Below are 22,298 nucleotides of genomic sequence, written 5' to 3'. Positions count from 1 at the left end.
GGGTCCATCTGCGGTTCATAGTTTTTTCTGCAGACTGTAGATCCCATCCGTAGAATTTATATTGAATTTTAAGTCTCAAAATTTTATTCTTCTGGTCCAATCTATGACCCGTAGAAGTTTCTACAGACCGTAGATCCAATATGTAGACTTTATACAATTTTCAGGCTGAAAAGTCCTTTCTACGGGTCCAAACTACAGCCCGTAGAAGTTCCTACAACATTGAATAAAAATGTCTTTTATTTATGGTTAGATCCAAAAATATTTGTTATTAATAGTTTTGTCCAAAAATATCATGTTGGTAGTAGTTTGACTAAAAAAATAATGTTTCTATTATTACTTACTAGTATTCGTGCCCGCGCGATGCGTGAATTTTATTATGTTAACTTATGACAATGATTTTATTTGGTTAAATGCATCAGGACATAATGAGTTCATTTTTTTTATTAACTTATGACAATATCAACTTATTTTTCTATATAATATATTCAATTACAAAATTATTATAAATTTAAAGAAAATAAATTTTTAATGCACTCATCTAATATCATTTTTGAATCTCATTTTTATGTGACACAATTTCCTTTTAATTTGTCCCAGAAAAACTTTATGAATTTTGTAGCATTGTGTCATATATTTAAGATATAAAATCTCTTCTAGCACTTACAAAGCAACAAAGTGAGAAAACAACCCATCATACAATAAATGCTAAGAAGTAATTATCGATGTTTAAGAATGAGTGCACAACACTTTGATCCAAGAAGCAACAATAACATGCATATCAAATTCAAAAATTGTTACTTCAATTCAATCGATGTATAAGTTCGTAATGCCCGACTCAAATGAAGCATCATCTAATAAATCAAATGTGAATGTTCTAAGGGTAAAGCTAAGCACATAATAATTGCAATCACTTATATTAGTCCATTTAAATATTTGTATAATTGAATATATTAGGATTCAAATATGTTCATCTCTTATATCCTCAACAAAATTTCATCTATCTTCTCACATGTGAAACAATTTGATATTTTTTCAACAACAAAAATAAATCATGTTATTTCCATTTTTAAGAATACATAATTTTAAATTTTGTATGTGAATTTGGACCAATTCAACTTCAAATTAAAAGTCAAAAAGTTGATATTTTTTCAACAAAAAATAAATCATGTGATATCTTATTTTTTTTCATAGTAAATTTTACTTAATTAGCCTAAAATAAGATATTTCATAAATTCAACAATCAAGCTAATTACATTAGCAAAAATAAAAGATGCTAAATAACCAATATCTAAAATTTAACTACTAAATTCATAAAAAGTCTTGCCCATCCCCTTTAAGTATAAACGGAGTAACAATATTTCTCTTGTGTGGTCAATGTAAATCACATCATCACATTATTCAAGAATATCATGAGGACATCTTTCTATATGAGTTTTTTATTAGTGAATCTAGATCCATATCAAATACAAATATTAACGGGTACAACAATTATAATTGATAATAATAATATGTAACATAAAACAACAAATTCATTTTGTAAGACTGAAAGTGAAATATATATATATATATATATATGACTTACAATCGATTGTAATCAGTCATTATGATTGAGCATCAAGAGAATTACTTGTGGCAATATTCTGGAAATTCTGTGATTTAGAAAATGTATCGAGAAATATAGACATCATGTATATTAAAAAGTAGTCCCTCAATATCAAAATAAGTGCATTATTGAGGTAATGGAGATCTATTAAGAAGAAAATAATATTAGGACATATTGGAATTGAATCTCATATTGTAGATATCATCTCGGATTATATTCAATATAGGCTTACAATAGTTAGTCCACCTTTAGCTAAATTCAAATAAGTTTTATCCTTCAATTTTTTATGCATTTTTTCCTTATTTTTATTTTCCAATTATTTGATATTATGACTAACCTTAATATTACTTGGTTACTAACCTTTAAAAAACCTAAAACAATAATTGTTATTTTGTGAAGAAGGAGAAAGATTGCATCGATGTATATATCGTTGAAGGAATGGATCTTTATGTCAATTCAAATTTCAGTCAAATTTAAATTTCTGTCAATTTAAATTTCATTCATATCTGTTTGTTACTACAATAGATAAGATTTTGAAATACCATTGATGTGTGCATTCAATTTCCTTATTCTTTAGCCCAGTGGCAGAGCCACCTTGGCTCCAAGGTGTCCAATTGGACACCATTCGTCGAAAAATTATACTATATATACACGTAAAGTTTTGAATTTATACTGGTATATATAGAATTTTGGACACCCTGAAATAACAAAGTAACGCATAGGGGAGTTGGCAATAGCCGTCACAAACTTACTCTCTGCCCCGGTTCGATTCCTCATGATTGATTTCAGGAACACAAGTTTGAATCTTACCTCCACTAACTTTTTTTTTCTATTAAAATTGAATTATTTCCTTAAATCGTGGTTTTTTTCAATTAAAATTGAATTATTTCCTTAAATCGTTGTTTTTTTTATAAAAAAAATTACTCCCTCTATCCCAATTTATGTGACTTACTTTCCTTTTTAGTCAGTCCCAAAAAGAATGACACATTTTCATATTAAGTAACAATATAACTATGAAATGTCTATTCTACCTTTAATGAAATGATTTACAGCCACACCAATTTCTATCATTCATTTTGGACCACAAATTTTAAAAGTCTTCATTTCTTTCTTAAACTCTATGCCGAGTCAAACTACCTCACATAAAATAGAATGAAGGGAGTACTATTTAAAGTTTGGACACCCTTCATGAAATTCTTGGTTACGCCACTACTTTGGCCCATTATAATTAAAAGTTCTACAAAAACTTCTGCATCCAAAATCATAATTGAAAAATAGATAGAAACAAATAAATACAATAATAATAACAATAATAAATAGGATACTCACCATATCAAACTTCTACATATATTGAGGGAAACTTCTACATATATCGTGGGACAACATTTGTACTGATTTTGGAGAATCATGTGGTTGTTGCATATGGCTACATAAACAAAAACATATGAATCAGAAAGAAAATTCGATGACAACTTTAAACAGAGATAATAAATTTGAATCTTTTGAAAATATTTACAGGAAAATTTTGATAATATTATTATTGAATGCGGGCAAACAATTTAATTTAATGTGAATAAAGTGGTAGCTTATAATGGATAAGAATTAAGATTAGTACGTAGTTTTTGTTTTCACAACATGGCAGTTAATTTAGGTAGGTATTTTATATTTTCTAAATAAAAATTGTCGTTTCTTTGTTTAGGCCTTAGGGATAAAGATTTTCTTTTCAACTAAGAAATCAATTCAAAATAATTTATATTCGGATAACTACTGCTAGTTCTAAATTTGAATTCAAAATTAGACATGCATGCATCGTGATTCGTGTGTTTTACTTTTTATTTGTTTTGCAACGTCCAATTAAATAAGAAGCTACAAATGGTTACAATTCAAGTTTAAAATTAATTTAAATAATTTATTTATTTATAACATCCTTCTCAATTTTATTTTATTTTTGAAAACACTATGTGAAAAAATTTGTTATTATATTTTAAAATAGGCATAAAAGAAATTAAAAAATGTTTTCTTTTCCCGATTTGAAAACAAATTAAATAATGTATCTAGAAAAACTTTTTAAAATTGTTTCAAATAAAAAGGGTTTGCTGATGCTTAAAATGTAAATGCATGTTTTATTATGTTCACAATTTTATTTAGTTTTCAAAAGAAACTGGCAAAATTAAATTAACAATCGAAATTGAAATTTTTTATTTTATTTTAAGATTTTTAAATTTTCTTTTCATATTTTGTTAATTTGTTTTTAGAGTTTTTATATAAGTGGGAATGTCATAGGAAGTGTTAAAACTGCCTATTTAAATTCTAATTGTGATTAAAAAATATTAGTAAAGAAATATGGTAATATGTATGCCATGCCCCGAGGCTACCCCCTTGACGTAACATGGGACCTAGGATCACGAGTGACCCCAAGCTAACCCTGTGTCTGTCATATATCAAGCATACTGAAAATAACTGAATAACACATGTACTATGCGGAAGCTAAAACAATGGTTAATTAAAAGTGGGGAAAATCTAACTAGTCTGAATATATAAAACATACCAAGAGTTTAGTGATAACTGAAACAATCACTTACCAACTCAAGCTGAATCTACTACTATGTCTGAAAAGCCTCTAACTGAGTTGAGTTGCTGGGACATGCCCCCAACTAACTCTAACAAAACTGAAAACTGAAATCAAAGACTAAAATGGAAAGAATGTCTATTGTCCTCAAAGTATGAGGACTCACCACTGAAGCTGCTGAACACAGACCGAGAAACGATCTAAGCGTGATCTGGCCAAAGTATGCGTCAGTACTTGGAATGTACTGAGCATGGAAGGTATAGATACTAAGATGAATAAAAGATATGTAAGGTGAACAATACATAACTAAGCAATGATGTAATCTGAGCAGAGATATAGATACATAAATATAACTTAAAAGCTAAGGTGAATGCAATGACCAAGTATTTATCATGAAGATAACATGTTGAACTATATAATGATATAAATGCTGAAAACCTGGTCAATGCACTAAGAGTATGACTGTGAGAGCTACTATTAACCAACATAAACTATGTGAGCTAACGTGGAGTATGATGTATACGCCCCATCAAGAGGACCCAATATACCTTACCAGGGGTATAATGGCATGACAGGCGTGATCATTAATACTGATGCCCAACATAAGGGATTTATAATCCTATGGGGGTACGCAGTTCTGGGACTATGAGGGTACGCTGAACCCTAGTCCAATTTGGTGCTAAGTCTACTCCCAACTAAATATGTATATGACACAAATGTAACTGAAATACTGACTAGCTCAAAATACTGACATACAATCTGAGAATGCAACATTTATGTACTGGTAATTTGACATTCGAAATCTGAAGCATGATTATCTGTTTAACTTACCTAGCACAAGTATAATTCATGAACTAAGAGAATTTATACAAACTAGGGTTCTGAGTTTCATACAAGGAATTACGCAACGTTTCCAAGAAAATCTATTATTTAGACTATGGATTAAACAACAGCTGAAATCACAATAAATTCCTAAGATTTTACAATCCCTAGGTGTAAACAAGATATGGAGGATCAAGAAAACTAACTAAATTCTTGGGACCTAGTGGATGAAAGGAACCCACTAGTGAAATCTCACATACCTGGTGAGGAAATTTAAGGGCAAATCCATTGGATTTCAGGGCTAGAACTTGAAGAACATTGCTTGCTTGCTCTTGAGAGGGCTGGTCAACTTTCCTCTTCTTTTTCCTCTAAGTTTGGATGATTTTGGAGAATGAGGATTCTGGGTAAGCCTGACTAGGTTATTAGGCTTAGACTGTGTAAAACGACGTAAGTTAGGCATAAAACGATGTAGTTTAAGGGCCTAATGCATAGGGAAAAACACCAAAACGACCCTGACTAAAACTGACGAGTGTCATCTACTACAGGACTGACGGACCGTCATTTGAACTACCAACCGTCGTTGGAGTCGTCGTTCATGCTCTGCGCGATAGGGCTTCACTAAAACAAGCATAACTTTTAACTCTGAGCTTGTATTTTAGAAAACTCGGTGGCGTTGTTAAGAGGATTCATTTGTCTTTAATTTGATAGGGTACGGGCCACCTAATTCATATTGTGCTAAAAGATATGACTATTTGAAGTTGACCCAACAACCATTTTCCTCTAATTGGTTGCTGACCCTCACCTACTGGTCGATCGTGGGTGGGATCAGAGACCATCAACATTTGGGCCTTAACGACGGAACCCCACCTACGGTCCATGGTTCTATCTACAGTCCGTGGGTGGTTCCATTGGTACTGACACCAACTTTCTGAAAATTAGGATTTCTTCATTTTGAGATCCGAGTAGTTAATTATTCAATTTTTTTTAGTTTTTTTTAAAAAAAAAATTTTTAAAGATCATTCAAGTTATTTATTGATAAAAACTGTGATCCTCAATTTTTTTCCGTGTTTTCCATTTTTTCCATGTTTGCAGTTTTTGGTTTTATTTTCACATTTTAAAATTTAAAAGTGTGTATTTAAATATTTAAATAGTTATATTTAATTATTTATCATTTAAAATTCTGAAAATTTGTGGCGCTGACTTGTGGTATTTTTTCTTCTCCTATTATATATAGGTAGATTTGTGTCAAAAATACCTTTTTCGTCATTAACACATTATTTTCTTTCTTTTTTACCACATTCTTTTTCTTAAAATATATATATTTAAAGATCCCTTTTTTGTAATCATGTTATATGGAAAAGCTAATCTTAATGAATCAAGTTATTATATTGTTTCATTTTTATCATCATTAAATTTTAAAGGCTAACAATGACTTCACCCCACTCGAAGAACTCACAATCATTTGTGTCAGTATGATTGCCAAAAACCTTTGTGACACTGGTGCATGTCACGATCAAAATATTTGAAAGGCCATGATGACATTTATATTACACTAACCCTTCGATAGGTACATAAAATCTTTTCTAAAATAAAATCAAATAATCATGCGAAAATGAAAGGAAAAGTTAAAACAGGTCATAACATAGATTTCATTCAGTATATATATAAATACGGAAAATACCAATTAAACCCCAAATACTCAATGGCATGTGTATAAGAGCGATTAAAAACTAAATACAATTGTTTCAACACCAATACATTGTTTGAAATGATAATAGACTTAAGTACAGGATATTGGGAGTATGCTGTGACATAATCGTTCCGTAGCTCACCACAAACTTCGAAAATAACCATATCACACACGAATCAACAAGGGCACATATGTTGTTACTAGAAGCACAAAGCATATTTATTATGTGAGCATAGAAAACACGTGTATTTAAAAGGTATCATAGACCGATAAAGATGCAGTTAAAAATTATATCATATAAAGTATGAAATGTAAGTCAACTAAGTCATTAACTTATAAATTATTAAATGAGGGACAAGGGGCATCTAAATAAAATTCACGTTATAAACAAAGTATATAAAACTGGTGTAAGAAAAAAAATATGATGCACGTATAATACAATGCAATGCAATGATGATATGATTTTACCAATATACATTTATTTCTACTGATAGCATGTTGGACACCAAGACACATGGAGACTCCCGATGTTCATGTATCTATCAAAATCATTTTTCTCGAATATCACATGATAACAGGTACTTGAAACAATTTCTTTTCTACTTACCAATCACAAAAAATACCTAGAATCACTTTTCTTTGGATTTTCAATTAAAAATCAAGTACCCAAAATCATTTTTCTTTGAGTTTCATCACTCTATGATTACATCATACAATAGCCATGATTCATAATAAATAAGTATGAATACATTATCACCATATTAAAGAATGTTTACCTGCAACTTAATAAGCATATCTCTTTCAAAATAATGCCCTTAAGAAACTAACTCATTAAGGTACAATATAACACATCAATTAGAGTGATGCAACAACACAAAAAAGTTTAAGTCATATAATCTCTAACAGCTAAATCCCAACCTATATTGTACACATGAAATTCTTTCCAACGTCATATCAACCGATACACCTAATTCATAACATATATACTTGATAAAATAAATCATTTCCAACAAAGATATAAGAGAGTGGCCCATAACCTACCCCGTAAGCCGAACAAATGTGACATAAACGCTCGTAAATATGCCTTTTTTTAATAGTGTAGATACTCTTAATCTATCAAGAACATATTCTAAATAAGTATATGAGTCTATTGATAAACATATTATTATACTTTCATTCCAAACTCAAAAAGCCAACCCCAAGCCCGCAAGGTGAGGGCAAAAATTGTATTTTAAAATTAATTATTGATGATACATGAGTCATAAATATGAAATTTAATCGAAATTCAGACTCGAATAGGACTCCGGATCATCAAAATATGACTCCTTAATTTTAGGTTAAAATCCTGATTTCTAACACCTAGATGTGAATTAAATCATGAAACAAACAATATAATTAAGGGAAAATACCAAATTTAGAGTTAGATTCTTAGCCGGAGAGATAAAATAAGAAATTCCTCCTTGAAAATTACCTAAATTGAGCTACCAAACTCAAAAATCTTAAGATGAAGTCTATGTTCAAATTGAGGATTTATTTCGTCTGGGTCTTAATTACCTTTTGCGAATGTTGATCACAAATGTGAACGTAATCAACTGATCTGATCCAACCCATCACAATCGTGACAGAACAATCACTAAGGTGATTCCTCATCCTGAAATGACTGACAAATTTTATCTTCCGCAAATGCAACACAGACCTCATGAATGCAAAGAAGTCCTACAATTATTCTTCACGAATGTGATTTAGCCCTTATGAACATGGAGAAGAAAACCGACTGCACAAACAATTGGTGCATCAGCTACTAAAAGTTCTCTATTTCACCCCTAAAACTCATATGGAAAATCAAATATTCAAATTATAAATCATAAAATATATTACAAATTTGTTGAAACATCAAATCACCAATTAGAATTTATCTATCACATATTGACCATGGTCAACTCTAAGCTTAATCTTTTACTTTTTAGTCTTGTATCTTTACAGATAGTGTATTCATATTTTAAAAGTTATATTTAACTTCTAATCACTCTTCTAGTAATTGGTAATTCCCACATTTATATACTTATATGAAAGTTAAGTTATGACTTTTTATCGCTATTTTATTTATTTTCGTATGATTAATTGACTTTAGCATTTCGGAGAGTGTCATCACAATTATTCAGATTTTGGATCATAAAAATTACGTCTAAATATGTAATTTCATATATTAAGCACTAAAAAATAGGGATTCATCTTGATCATAATATATTGCCAAATATATGTAATTAAAGAATATGTGATAATCAGATGTCAAAATTACCAATTTAAGTAAGATGGTCAATGTAATAAATATATACAAAGTTAAACTGAATGACTGTAAAAATGAAAACTATATATTCAAGAAGTTTGAGTTTTATTAAGTAGAAACTATCTTCAAGAGAGAAAAGGTATCTACATTTGAAATGGAGAATTTTAATATTAATTTCTTGAAACAAATATATAAAAAAAAATCAGAAGTCAAAGTGAATATATATTAATTTGTTTTGACAAAGCATTGATGTGGTATATATTTTTGACAACTTATTGTGTTGTTACACTCTAAAAGTTTACAAAAATACTAAGGCTCTTCCATTCAAGTGATGCAAGAAAATCTTCAGGTATAATTTTATTAAATTTTCGAACATAAAAACTAGAATTTTCTATACAATCTCACTAAGATACTGTTTTTCACTTATTTTTTTTCTCTATAGTTGATTTTTCAGAAATGATTTTCAATGTTTAATAATTGTATATAAATTCTTTTGGATTGTCTATGAAGTTTGTGTGTATCTCTATAAAATCAAAATACAAGGAATCCTTATTATTAATAAATATTTTAGAAATGATTTTCTATGTTCAATAGTTGTATATAAATTTCATCTATTCCAGATCAAACATAGTCATTCAAGTGAAATTCATTATATCTAGCAAGAAGTGAATACATGTAACGACCCTCTTAGTCGTTTTATGAATTTTACCCATTTTTTAAAGTTATTATGACTTGTGAGAATGAGTGATATAATTTTTAAATTTAATAAATAATTATTTTTATTGTTAATAATAAAGGAAAAGAAAATAAATGGGCCAAGTCCATATATAATATAATTTAAGTTAATACCTATATTATTTTAGATCATTCTTTTAATTTTAAAAAGAAAAGAAATCTCCAAAGAAGCACGACATAACCTCGGCAGTCGGCACAAGCATATAAGCGACGAACCTCCCGCAGGTGAACATTAATTATGCCTTACTCAATGCGTTGGTGTCTATTCATAGATGTCATGTTATCATTATTTTATTATTATTTATACTAGTATATATTTTCGCGCGTTGTGCGTATAAATTAATTTCATAAAATATCAAATAGTTCAATATTTATAAGTCTTTGTCCTTTTAATAATTTATTTTATGGAAAATAATATTAATTAATTACCTATTTAAGCTAAGAGCAATTGGAGATAGTATAAACTACTTATTGGTATAAATTAACATGCTATATTTACATACTTTATTTATTTATAACTTTCTTTTTAACTTATAATCTAAAATTTTAATTATTTTTTAAAATTTAAAAACTTCTGTAAAATATATGCATTTTTGTTATTTTATCCTTGTTTTATAATTTTTTATAAAATAATATTATGAATTCATGAATGGTTCTAACTTAATTCTAACTTAATTTTTTATTATGTATTTAATAATTTATAAGTTCATTTTTTTGTGCTGATATGTGACCGTTGACAGTTTTTTTTAATCTAAACTATATATTTAAATTGAGAGAAATATATTGAATAAATAAGATCAATTCAAATACTTTATATATATATATAAAAGAAAAATTCTAAATGCCTAAATGATGGACATCGTGTCTTGTCGATGATAATCTTGTGAATCTGTAAGTATAGTCTTGAAATGCATAATCTCATTATAATTTATTTTTTTGTATATGTAATTCATAGAATTGTGTATATATATGTATCGTGCTAGTGCCAATAAATAAAATTATTTGGTGTTGAGTTTGCAAATATATCAATCTAACATATATGATTTTCGATCCTCTATATTGATTTCTCAATTTCGTCACATGTTTTCCCCCTTAAAATCTTTCAATACATAAGAGGAAGTACTCAAAGACGTAAACAATTCAATACTTATTATAGTAACTTTGAAAGAAAACACTAATTTAATTCATCCAAATTATAGATAAATCGATGATAGCAACTTTTAACAAAGAAAGATCAGAAACTACATTTACTTATGATAAAATAAAATTGCATCTCATATTCTTTGGTATTTAATATAAAAGTAGTGAATAAAAATATGCACTTTTTCTCTTTGCATCATGTAGTTTACTCTATGTCAGTCTCTTTTGTTGTTCATTGTCAAATTTCCAAGTAATAGGATTGAATTAATGAAGAAAAAGAAAAAACTCACCTATATATTTGAGATAAACTTCATATAAATTTTCTCATTAAATTGAGTTTATATGAAATAATCAAAAGAACTGGAAAAAAATTTGGATAAAAATTGAAGCAAAAAAAAAAACCTGAAAATAAGACTTGCAGAGGAATTGTTATTTTTACATCTCACGTTTTAGAAGAAGTTGGTGGAGTAGTCTATTAATAGGATAATGGTGGTTTAAGAATTTTATTAGTTAAAAATTTAAAAAAATTTAATTCAATTTTTAAACTGATTTTGGTTAATGCAGTAAGAAGTTAGTACTTATCATGAGAAGCTAATAAACCGTTTTGAAATTCAAAAAACATTAATCAGATAAGGATTCGGATCAATTCAAATTTAAAAATTAAAAAGAATATAATTTTTTTTATATATTTTTAATAGTTTCGTAAATTTTTGGTAGGGAAAGGACGTGTATATGTATATTTTGAAACCGTGGAATTTTATTTATATTATTTTGTGTGTCTGTCATTTGGAACATTTGTGAATAATAATAAAAAAAATAAAAAATAATAATAATAATATTATTATTATTATTATTATTATTTTGTTATTATCATAAGGAAAAGTATGTTTGTAATTGTTATTTTTATTTTTCAGCTTTTACATTAATTTTAAAATTTGAAATCATTCCTTAAAATTCTCTACTGATTGAAATTGTTCCTTAAAATTCTGCACGGACTAAGGTGGTGCATTTTTTTTATAAAAAAAAAATTAATAATCACCCTCACTTTTTGCAATCTTTATTTCTATTTATAAATAAATAGTGATTGAAAAAACTCTTTTACAGATTTTAAGATAAAAGTTATCCTGAATTTTTGGCTATCATATATTACTATTTTTATCCAATAAATATTTTAATAATAATTTCTTTGTGTAGATTTATTTGTTTAGATGTTGTGGAAAGATTATTATTATTATTATTATTATTATTATTATTATTATTATTACTATTATTATTATTATTAAATAGAAAATTCTTGCTAATCAATTCTTAATTATATATATTTAATTATTTTTAAAAAAACTCAAAATTCAAACTAATAATGATTTAGTTGGTTACTAATAATGAATCGTCCTTATCAAACTTTTTCAGTTTTCTTTTTTAAATATTTTAAATTCAAATTAATAAAACATTAACGAATTTTAATTTTAGGGAAAAAAAAGAAACACAGAATGATTTAGTTGGTTACTTCTTTTTATTTATTTTTTGGTTAATTTTAAATACAAATTTTAAACAAATTGAAATTATTTTTTGAATTTTAAAATTGTGAATTTTTTTTGTGCTGACACGTGTCACTTTTTTCTTCTCCTATTATATATAAATAGATTATTATTATTATTATTATTATAGTTGATTGTAATAGAAAAAGAAAAACAAGAAAGTGGATTTGGATCTAGAAGAAGTGGAAATTGGAATACTGTACAACGTTATTGAAATTGGAGAAATATGGGTCTAAGATTTAGTTGACAATGATAATAGCGAAGAAATTTGGTCATGCCACGACGATCTATATGGAAGGGCAGTTTTGTTGATGCATTCCTCTTGAGAATGAAGAAGAAGAGAGATCTTCTTTTTAACAGGAAAATTTGGTCACGTAGATCTTCTGAAATTTTTTGAACTTGAGAGCTAAGGAACGAACCCAGAGGTTTTCTTGACAGTTTTTCACCATTCACTACATGATCATAAAGAAGATTAGGAGGATGAATGTGATTATGAATTAAAATATAATTTCATTACTAGAGGTTATCGGATTTTTGTTCTTGTATCGATTTTCCAGTTGGAATTTTCGTGGTTGTCACATTATGGCTCCTATCTTAACCTATTGATACATGTAAGTAAATATTATGTGTATTATATTATATGAAAGCTATTAGGGTTGTAGTGTTTGGAGAAATTATGATTTAACCCTAGGCTTGAATTTGAGAAATATGAAAGTTGACATGATAATGGACATCGAACTTAAGAACTTGATTATAAACTTGGGTGATTTTTTGGGTCAAAGCTAAACACATAGTAATATGAGTGTTGTTAGTTTTGGAATCTTATTGTGGTCATTTATTTGAATAGATTGCTTTGAGTTGGAAGTTCAACGAAAGGGGAAGACTCAAGTTCTAGAGTGAATTCTTGATTGATTGAGGCAAGTGGATTTCTAAACCCTTGCTACGTGTATGGAATTCGTGTATTTCCTTGTGGTATATGTTTGGGAGTAATGGGAATTGGTGATGGGTTGACTTGTCCATATTGAATAATTCTAATGATGGAAAAAAGGGTAATAAAAAGGTAATGTGATTAATTGTCGGTGTGTGATATTTGAGAATGATTTGAAAGGCTTATTGTTTGATTGTTGATGTTGTATCACAGTTGTATTATTGTGAATTGTGCATTGATATTAAAATGGGCATCTCCTCATTTTTTGTGTGAACATGTCATTTGCATTGGTCATGAGACATGGTTGTGATAATTGTTATGTGATAAGAGGATGTACCATTGACGTATCGCGCGCCGCGATGGATACTATATTTCGAGGGACGTATCGCGCGCCGCGATAGATACTATATTTTGAGGGACGTATCGCGTGCCGTGATGGATACTATGTATCGAGGGTCGTATCGCACGCCGCGATGGATGCATGGACAGATTTGTCCCCCCATGGGTCCCGGACTAAGAGACAACGGGGTGTGTATCACTAGGTCAGACATGCATCACTATACTTGACAATGCATTGCATTGCACATATTTATCATTAGTGAACTTGATTATTGTGTTTTGCTGATCTTGTGAGTGCCTTTCTGTGGAACTTTGATTGATGAATATTAAGCTTGTGTTGAGGATATGTAATTGTTTGAGTGTTGTTGTTGAGCTGTGTGCTATGTGAATTATGAACTGTTACGTTGGGCTTGTTTTATGAAGGTTGTAGTTGTACAGGTTGTGATTGATGAAATTGAGCTTGTTGTTGAGAAAATGTGATTGTTAGAATGTTGTTGTTGAGATATGTGTTTGTAAATTGTGAACTGTTAGGTTGAGCTGGTTTTATGCAGGTTGTAGTTGTGGAGGTTCGGTTGGGGTGTAAGGAGTACCCGCATTCTATCCCCTTAGCTTGTGTTTAGAAGTTTACTTGTTGAATACCGTGTGGTTTGGTACTCATCCTTTGCTTCTACAATTTTTTGTAGGTTACGAGCCTGGATTTTGTGATACTTTCCATTCTCTTATTTTTCTAGGCTTCTTGGAGATTTGTGAGGTAGCTGTTTGTCATCTCGGCAGACCTTCTTACTACTATTTATGATCTTGTTCTATTCTAGAAACAAGGTCATTGGAGACTTGTGTTTTCTTTTGAATCAATTATAATACTTTTAGAGGCTTGTACACGTGACAACCAGATTTTGGGGGGTATTTTTGAGTTGATTATGAAATTTCCGCATTTTATTGTAATGGTTGAGTTTTAGGCTGACTTGTCTTGGTGGGATAAGACGAGTGCCATCATATCTATTTTTGGGTCGTAACAAAATGGTATCAGAGCCCCAGGTTCATAGGTCTCACGTGTGTACAAGCCGAGTCTAAGTAGAGTCTCGAGGATCGGTACAGAGACATATGTACTTATCTTCGAGAGGCTATAATGACTTTTAAGAAAAATCTTCACTTCTTGAATCTCTATCGTGCATCCTTTGTCCGTTCTAACTCTTATTGCTTCATTCCATCCTCTCTCACTTATAGTGATGAGTCGTGTGTGGTTCCTTAAGTTAGAAGTTGGTGTATTGTGTATGGCTTGAAGGTTAGACCTGATATTAAGGTAAAAGTGATAGACTTATTGAAAGGATGTGTGATCAGATTTAGAATGTTCAGTTATTTACGGAAATTGCGTGAGGTTATGGTTCGATGATACATTTTGAGGATATTCGAATGATGAAGTTGAACAATGGTTTGAGGGACTTTATAAACATGTTATTTTTTTCAGGTTAGTTACCCTAACATCGAGGGTAGTACTTGTGTGGTATGGACAATATCTAGAGTGGTTCGATAATTGGAAGTGAAATAATTAAAGGGATGGCTAGGTAATAGACATGTATCTTTGGAAACTATAATTAGTAAAGTTATCATAACATGAATGGGTTGCTTAGCGAATGATGAGAATGGTGTTACACCAGTTGAGGTCATAATATCTACTACGGTTTCATAAATTGAGTGTATATAAAAAAGGGTCATGATACGACTACTACAATGGTACCGATTCTTACTTGGTTAGAGTTATGGAGTGTGTTACTCCTGCTATTGGCTTGATTTACAAAGAAATGCATATCGTTTTGGATGAGAGGTCAAACAGATTTGGTAGTGTATTGTAGTTACTTAATGGGCAGAAATATGTAGGTTATTTGAGTACAATCTTGTTGAGGGGTATGATGTATTCTAGTGGTGGATCTAACGAACTTTCACGAGGTGGTACTAGTGTTATATGAAAACGGATACGTCAATTGTAAGCGTGAATACTAACTACTTAATGAGTTATCAATTGTATCACATGTTCATATAATAAGATTTGATGTTGCATTCATATTTGAGAAACCAACTAACTTTTTTACTACAAACGCTTGGGTTAAACATTGTTTTAAGAAAGCTTTTAGAGGCGGATCTTTGGTACGGTATTAATGCATTTAGGGTTGTAAATTGTATCTCGAGAATTTTAAATGAAGACTGGTGATTACATTATAAGCTCCAAAGGAGTAGATTGACACCGGAATGACAAATTTATAGGTAAAGAAAGTCCCAGGAAATATACTTGGGTGAAGTCAATTGAAAATTTAGTAAGAAAGTGCATGTAAAATTGGGTTAGTATTTTGAATTTGATTGGTATACCTGAGTTTGAGGTGTCATCGATGACAAGATTGACTTCGTGGTGATGGAAAGGGATAACTGAGTATGATGGTAATAAGAGTTCGTGATGAATTACGATTGGAATGCAACTATATGATAAGGTTTGTTGGTTAAAAGGATTTTGTATTGTAATGATATCTTACAAGTATCTAAGGTTGTGGTTTGCTACTATTTTGTGAGTAATGTGGTTGTATAGAAAGTTTTATGAGGAGTTGGGATGTCGCTTAAATAAAATTGAAAGGAGCTAGAGTCATAAATGAAAAGAATTAGTGTAATGTAGTTTAGTCTTGGGAAAGAGGCGATCAAGAATAAAGATATTTACTTTGAGTGCAAGGACAAAAGATGTATCTTCAGATAGTAGAAAATTGAGTTCAGAGACGCTTGGTTTATCTATTTTGCTCTACTTATGATAACAATGTCACGGGTTCATCATAATGGTTAAAAAACTATTGGATAAAATTTGAGAAAGGAGTATACAGACGTTCAACTCGAGTGTGATGATAATTTTTTTTTTGTGGTTTTGAGTTTGGTAATGAGTACGGTTGAACTTTTAGCGAAAGATATGATAAGATCGATGGAGAGGGGATCACTGATAAGCTAAGATACGTGAATTCATAAAAAAAATCAAGGTATGAGCTAATGTTGATAGATTAGGAGATTGTGTTACATGGTTGGGATAAAAAAATTCAAGTTTTTTTTATGGTGAGTTTATGTTCGTGATAGTATGTTTTGTCAAGGTGTGGATTGGTAAGTTAAGAAATGATCGATCGCATTGAATATTGAGCATTTGGAAGAACTTGTATATGTTTTGAGTCATAAAGTGTGTTATTTTGACTTTCAAAGGACTTAAGAAAGGGTTTCATCTAAAGTTTTTATTTTGAGGATAAGGTAAAAAATGTCAGGCGTTGTTGGCCAAAGAATATGATTGGTGAGCGAGTCAACAAAAGGAACAAGAGTCTAGTGTATTGAAGGATTCAAGATATTTAGAATTTTGTGTCATGGGGGAGAATTTAAGAAAAGTGAAGGAATAAGACCTCTCGTATAAGCCCTTGGTTTCTAGTTGAAGGATTTATTGATTTTTGCATATGAGTTTAGATATGACTGTGAGATGTGAACTAGTTCGGTACAGACTTACTAGGAATTATCATCAACTTTTCTAAAGATTGAGTTTTGTTTGGGTGACAAGCAATGATGTGTGGAAGATTATATGTGGTTATATCGAGCTAGATTGTTCAAATTATGATAGGTAACTTATTGTTGTTCAATAATGTGGACATACAGTTTTACATGATTAATGAGGATTTCGAGAGGATTGAAATACTTTGTTGATGGGATGATACTATATTGTTATGATGTGTTACATATGCATTTGATGGTGAGTAGAGGTTATGAGCTTATAGTTTATAGAATTATTTGAGTGACCAAGGATTTCTTTGAGTTTTGGCATGAGGTACATGATGGTAGTTGAAAAATGGTATGTGAAAGTTAGTGTGAAGTTGATATTGGGTGTGATTCAATTATTATACCTCGATGGAAAAGTATTTTAGATTTGAAATTAGTGCTCTCAGTCTTAAATGTGACTCATATATGTCATGTAATGCTTAAATGGAAAGAGAGAGATCCATAGTTCAAAAGTTTTGAAGGCGATAATGTGTTGCTAAGAAGACTTTAATACTAGTGATGTTTTGAGAATAATGTAAATGGTTGATGTGGCTATGATGTTCTGTTAGTATTAGAGTGTTGACCTTAGTGAAGTACTGTGAAGAGCATATGTGGTTCGATAAAATAAGTATGTGAGCAATTATAATCGGGACTAGATTGGTGATTGTGGGTAGCTAGAAAATTAAAGAGATAGAGTCATATCATATCAAATAAAAATGTTTGATATGGGCACTATGGAAGTAGTATCTAGTGTTATTCGACTTTGATTCTGTATATTCTTATATGACCATCAACTTCGTTTTGGACATGGTTTGGAGTGTGATTCGCTACATATTGTCACGAGCCAAGCCTAGGGCCTAGACGTGACCGGCGAATGGGGAACCCGAAGGAACCCTAAACAAACCTCATAGCGTATCATTACACATCCTTGGTCGTGGAAGCAATTAAAATGATCACAAGCGATAAGCATAATCAAGGGGAAATCGGGACTAAGAGAGCAAGAAAAAAAAAGGAATGATACATAAATACCATAGATGAGTCAAGCTCAAGCATAATACACAACTTGTCCAACACCACCTCTAAACATGACTACCCCCCGTACTAGGCAACCAAGGTACCAACCCCTCGATACGGTTATACGGGCCTACTACCCCCCGTACTAGGCAACCAAGGTACCAACCCCTCGATACGGTTATACGGGCCTACTACCCCCCGTACTAGGCAACCAAGGTACCAACCCCTCGATACGGTTATACGGGCCTACTACCCCCCGTACTAGGCAACCAAGGTACCAACCCCTCGATACGGTTATACGGGCCTACTACCCCCCGTACTAGGCAACCAAGGTACCAACCCCTCGATACGGTTATACGGGCCTACTACCCCCCGTACTAGGCAACCAAGGTACCAACCCCTCGATACGGTTATACGGGCCTACTACCCCCCGTACTAGGCAACCAAGGTACCAACCCCTCGATACGGTTACCCGGGCCTACAACCCCCCGAGCTAGGCTTGGTCGACTCACACACTATATAGAGAAAATCATATACATGTATCCATTTCATCATCATTTCAATACTTATATAATCATCCGACTCATAGGACGTACATTGGACCTTCCATTTCATAAGAATTCTATAAATGGCATTTTATCAAACATATGGTGGGCTACTTGTTCATGTAAATAAAATCATGTGTTTCAAGAGTACTAAGTCCAACCAATTTCAAAATCCATATAAAACAGCCCACCAACAACATACATATATATATACATATATAACAACCTTCATAATTTGATCATTGAGGCATGAAAACCATAAACATCATATAATCATTCCATTTCATGATAATATACAAAAATAGACCATAATAGGATGTGTAGTAATAATTCCATAATTCAAGAGTTCATAAATGATCATAAGGACCCATAAACTTGAAGTAAAATAGAGGATAAATGGTTGGACTTGTGGAAAGGAAGGTTTCCACAATCAACCCACATACCTCAACTTTGGAGAATTCTTGATGAAGATTGGAATGGAGAATTGCTTGAGATTGAATCTTGAATCCGGAATTAAAGCTTGGGATCCTTGAATTTGGTTGATGATCTTGGTGGAATTTTTTGGAGAGGGTTTAGAGAGAGTTTTTGGATGTTTGAGAAATGTTTTAGAGACTTGGAATGAACTAATGATATATAGGGAATATCATATGCCCTTTGGAAAAAAATTGTCCAACACTTAGAAAAAATAATGGGGCGGGTGAACAGTGTTTCGGCTTACTGGAAATGGCACTTTTCTGCCGGTGAGGTTTTACGAAAATGGTCATAACTCCTTCATCCTAACTCGGAATGAGGTGAAACCAATTGCATTGGAAAGCTAACTTGTAGAGGTTTAATTTAATAGGTAGCGGCCCTTCCAGTTCCTTGTGTGCTAAGAGATATTCCCCTTTAAATTTGACCCTCCAAATCGCATTTTTTGCGATTTTCGAATTTTGATACGGTTGCTCTAAAATTCGGGTTAGACCTATTTCCCACTCAATTTGACCCCCTGAATAAGAATATGAAGTCGAATTTCCGAAATCATGCACGGATTTTGAGATATATGGAAATTACAATTATAGGTGTTTCCGAAGCACATTTTCGGGCATTTTTGGGGTCGTTTCAATATCTCCCCCTTGGGAACATTCGTCCTCGAATGTCAAAGAAACGTACATGAGAAACACCAACATGGAAAATTCAGCCCACAAAGGGATGTAACAATGCACTTACACCTCATTTCAAAAACTTCAACATAGTTGTAAAACCACAATGAATTTGTCAACTTAAACATGAATGTATGCAATGACATGGGGGCTGAACTTAAGACCTGAGATTTTATAAAGGGCATAGATCAATACCTTAGGCTTGACTGGAGTGGAAAAGATAAGGATATTGCCTTTGCATGTCCGCTTCGGCCTCCCAAGTAGCACTTTCAACTTGTTGATTTCTCCAAAGGACTTTAACGGAAGCCACATCTTTGTTTCTCAACCTCTTCACTTGTCTATCTAAAATCTGGATCGGAACCTCTTCATAGGTCAAATTATCTTCAACAACACCCACAACATCAAGAGACATAATGGCATTCAGATCACCCACACATTTCCTCAACATAGACACATGAAATACCGAATGAACCAAATCCATTTTGCTAGGCAATTCCAACTCATGAGCTACCTTGACAATTCTCCTCATCACCTTACAAGGACCCACGTATCTTGGGTTCAACTTTCTCTTCTTACCAAAACAAACCACACCCTTCATGGGTGACACCTTCAAATAGACCCAATCACCAACTCGGAATTCAAGAGCCATTCTCCTCACATCGGCATAGGACTTTTGGCGACTTTGGGCCATCTTCAACCTTTCTCTAATCATCCTAACCTTCTCAAGAGCCTCCATAACTAGATCTGGTCCTAACAAGGCCATCTCACCAACCTCAAACCACCCAACCGGTGATCTACAACGCCTCCCATAGAGAGCCTCAAAAGGAGCCATACCGATGCTAGAATGATAGCTATTGTTATAGGCAAACTCAATCAATGGAAGATGATCATCCCAACTACCCTTAAGCTCCAATACACAAGCCCTAAGCATATCCTCAAGTGTTTGGATAGTCCTTTCGGCTTGTCCATCCGTTTGCGGGTGAAAGGCCGTAGTAAGCTTAACTGTCGTACCTAGACCCCTTTGGAAGGACTTCCAAAAGTGTGAAGTAAATTGAGTACCACGGTCCGATATGATGGATAGAGGAATCCCATGCAACCTTACCAAGTCATGAATATATAACCTTGCATAATCTTCCGCCCCATATGTTGTCTTTACCGGTAGAAAATGAGCCGATTTTGTCATCCTATCAACCACCACCCAAATAGAATCAAAACCTTTTCTAGTCTTGGGTAAACCAACTACAAAATCCATATTAATTTCTTCCCACTTCCAAGTAGGAATCTCTATGTCTTGGGTTAGACCACCCGGCCTTTGATGTTCGGCCTTGACTTGTTGACAACTATGACAACCGGAGACGAATTTGGCAATGTCCTTCTTCATGCCTCCCCACCAATACACATCCCTCAAATCTCTATACATTTTGGTGGAACCGGGGTGAATGGAGTAGGAAGAATTATGAGCCTCCTCAAGAATTTTCTCCCTCAAACCATCAACACAAGGCACACACAACCTACCTTGGTACCTAAGGGCACCATCTCCCCCTTGGGAGAAAACTTCCACCTTGCCCTCTTTCACCAAGGCCTTCAATTCTAACAAGGAAGAGTCAAGATCTTGTTTTGCTATCACCTCATCAACCAAGGAAGACCTAGCACCATCAACAACGACCACACCACCATTACCAACCTCTTCCAACCTAACCCCCAACCTAGCCAACCGATGCACCTCCCTAGCCATTTCCCTATCACCAATATCAACATGAGCTAGACTACCCATAGACACCCTACTCAAAGCATCCGCCACCACATTAGCTTTACCGGGATGATAATGCACACTCATATCATAATCTTTAAGAAATTCTAGCCACCTTCTTTGTCTCAAGTTGAGATCTTTTTGGGTGAAGACATATTGGAGGCTCTTATGATCGGTGAACACATCAACATGTACCCCATACAAGTAATGACGCCAAATCTTTAAAGCAAACACCACTGCGGCTAATTCAAGATCATGTGTAGGATAGTTCTTTTCATGCACTTTGAGTTGTCTAGACGCATAGGCTATCACCTTACCATTTTGCATTAGGACACAACCCAAGCCAACTCTAGAAGCATCACAATACACAACAAATCCCTCAAGCCCATCCGGTAGTGACAATATAGGAGCGGACACAAGTTTATCTTTCAAGGTTTGAAAACTCCTTTCACACTCGTCGGTCCACTCAAACTTAGCCTTCTTTTGTGTCAACTTAGTCATGGGAGAAGCAATAGAAGAAAACCCATTCACAAATCTCCGGTAGTAACCCGCTAAGCCCAAGAAGCTCCTAATATCCGACGGGGTCAATGGCCTAGGCCAATTTCTAATCACATCGGTCTTCTTAGGGTCTACCTTAATACCACCCCCCGACACCACAT

At 32.3% G+C, this 22,298-nt stretch overlaps 1 protein-coding gene across 1 annotated transcript; it reads right to left on the bottom strand.

Annotated features, from left to right (window-relative positions):
• Nucleotides 1-20,085: 20,085 nt before the first annotated feature.
• On the bottom strand, nucleotides 20,086-20,721 carry LOC107061057 (uncharacterized). Its single transcript, XM_015309800.1, has one exon. It carries the CDS (start codon nucleotides 20,719-20,721, stop codon nucleotides 20,086-20,088), a length of 636 nt encoding a protein of 211 aa, XP_015165286.1.
• Between the last annotated feature and the right edge of the window lie 1,577 nt (nucleotides 20,722-22,298).

Source organism: Solanum tuberosum, unplaced genomic scaffold, assembly GCF_000226075.1.
Source record: "Solanum tuberosum cultivar DM 1-3 516 R44 unplaced genomic scaffold, SolTub_3.0 scf00113, whole genome shotgun sequence".
Taxonomy (NCBI): domain Eukaryota; kingdom Viridiplantae; phylum Streptophyta; class Magnoliopsida; order Solanales; family Solanaceae; genus Solanum; species Solanum tuberosum.
Note: the sequence above shows the minus strand (reverse complement) of the source record. Positions and strands in the feature narration are given on the sequence as shown.

Coding starts and splice junctions, on each gene's coding strand:
- LOC107061057 (XM_015309800.1), bottom strand. CDS start 20,721: ATGGCTCCTTTTGAGGCTCTCTATGGGAGGCGTTGTAGATCACCGGTT.